The sequence below is a fragment of the Aphanomyces astaci genome, assembly GCF_000520075.1.
Source record: "Aphanomyces astaci strain APO3 unplaced genomic scaffold supercont1.30, whole genome shotgun sequence".
Taxonomy (NCBI): Eukaryota; Oomycota; class Saprolegniomycetes; order Saprolegniales; family Verrucalvaceae; genus Aphanomyces; species Aphanomyces astaci.
Window position 1 is genome coordinate 131,194 of NW_009798293.1, and position 1,411 is coordinate 132,604.

Below are 1,411 nucleotides of genomic sequence, written 5' to 3' on the forward strand. Positions count from 1 at the left end.
GGTGACACGCCTCTGATTGTCGCGTCCAAGAGCAACCGGTTGGAGATTGTCGTGTTGTTGTTAAAGGCAGACGCGGATCGAACGATGACCAACTGTGTAAGTCATTCAACAGACCAAGTCGATTTAACGTCATTTATTTTGTTTTGGTAGGACGGAATGGGACCGCTGCATGTGGCGGCCGAGCGCGGGCATGCAGCGGTCGTGGCAGAACTAGTCGTGTGGGGGCTCCATCACGACAAAGATAAGGTAATATCGTCACCCCCCCTACTAATTGCATCAAATATCATCACCCCCCCTACTAATTGCATCAAATATTGGCCGAAAAGTCCACGAAACAATGAAACTGTACGTGTAGAAAGGGCGGACGGCGTTGGAGATTGCCCACGAGTTCCGAAACACGGACGCCCTCCAAGTGCTGGTGGAGTGCCAGGCCGCGGTCACCGTACGCTTGACTTTAGTATAGTTTGGGTGATTTATACATGTATACGTGTGTGTTTATATATATATCGCAGGCCCTGCACGAGATCCTCGACAACGGATGGGACTGGGACCACCGCTCCACAATGGTCACGTGGAGATCGTACAACTGCTGCTGCTTCAGCCGTCTATAAATATCAACGCGGCAGCTCATGTATATAAACAGTAGCAACTCTTCGTGTATTAGCCATTTTTAGTCATTTTTGACGCTTTTTCCTCGCATTTCCAGTGACTTTTGAGACTATTCACTTTTAATAGTCACATTTGACAATATTTTAGTGTTTTTACACTCTTTGAACCGTAGGACGGCACGACCCCGCTGTATATTGCGTGCCAGAACGGCCATGCCGAGATTGTGCAGCTGGTGCTGCTCCACCCTACCGTGCTAGTGAACCACCGCACCAATGTGAGTACTTCTAGTACAAAACATCCGATACAGTATATATACAAAAAGTAATACTTTTGCCGCTTTTGCGGGTACTTATTGCTACAGGACCAACTTATGACGCCGCTGTATGTCGCTTGCGAGAAAGGACATGTGGAGGTCGTGCGACGGTTGCTCCTTCACGCAACGCTGGACATCAACCTCCCCAGCACGGTTAGTAGCCTTACAACGATCAATCGTCGTAGTAACGTTACTACTAGTAGTACTAACGCTCCCCTAGGATGGCGACACGCCTCTGATTGTCGCGTCCAAGAGGAACCGGTTGGAGATTGTCGCGTTGTTGTTAAAGGCAGACGCGGATCGAACGATGACCAACTGTGTAAGTCATTCAACAGACCAAGTCGATTTAACGTCTATTTTGTTTTGGTAGGACGGAATGGGACCGCTGCATGTGGCGGCCGAGCGCGGGCATGCAGCGGTCGTGGCAGAACTAGTCGTGTGGGGGCTCCATCACGACAAAGATAAGGTAATATCGTCACCCCCCCTACT

At 49.6% G+C, this 1,411-nt stretch overlaps 1 protein-coding gene across 1 annotated transcript in view; it reads left to right on the forward strand.

Moving 5' to 3' along the window:
* H257_10715 (serine/threonine protein kinase) overlaps positions 1-1,411 on the forward strand; it is a gene marked incomplete at both ends in the record, with an annotated part of 12,449 nt that overhangs the window by 4,894 nt on the left and 6,144 nt on the right. The window contains 7 exons of the mRNA XM_009837354.1: positions 151-246; positions 356-442; positions 513-566; positions 782-883; positions 971-1,075; positions 1,143-1,241; positions 1,293-1,388. Coding sequence (XP_009835656.1) covers positions 151-246; positions 356-442; positions 513-566; positions 782-883; positions 971-1,075; positions 1,143-1,241; positions 1,293-1,388 — 639 coding nt within the window. The remainder of the gene's footprint in view (positions 1-150; positions 247-355; positions 443-512; positions 567-781; positions 884-970; positions 1,076-1,142; positions 1,242-1,292; positions 1,389-1,411) is intronic.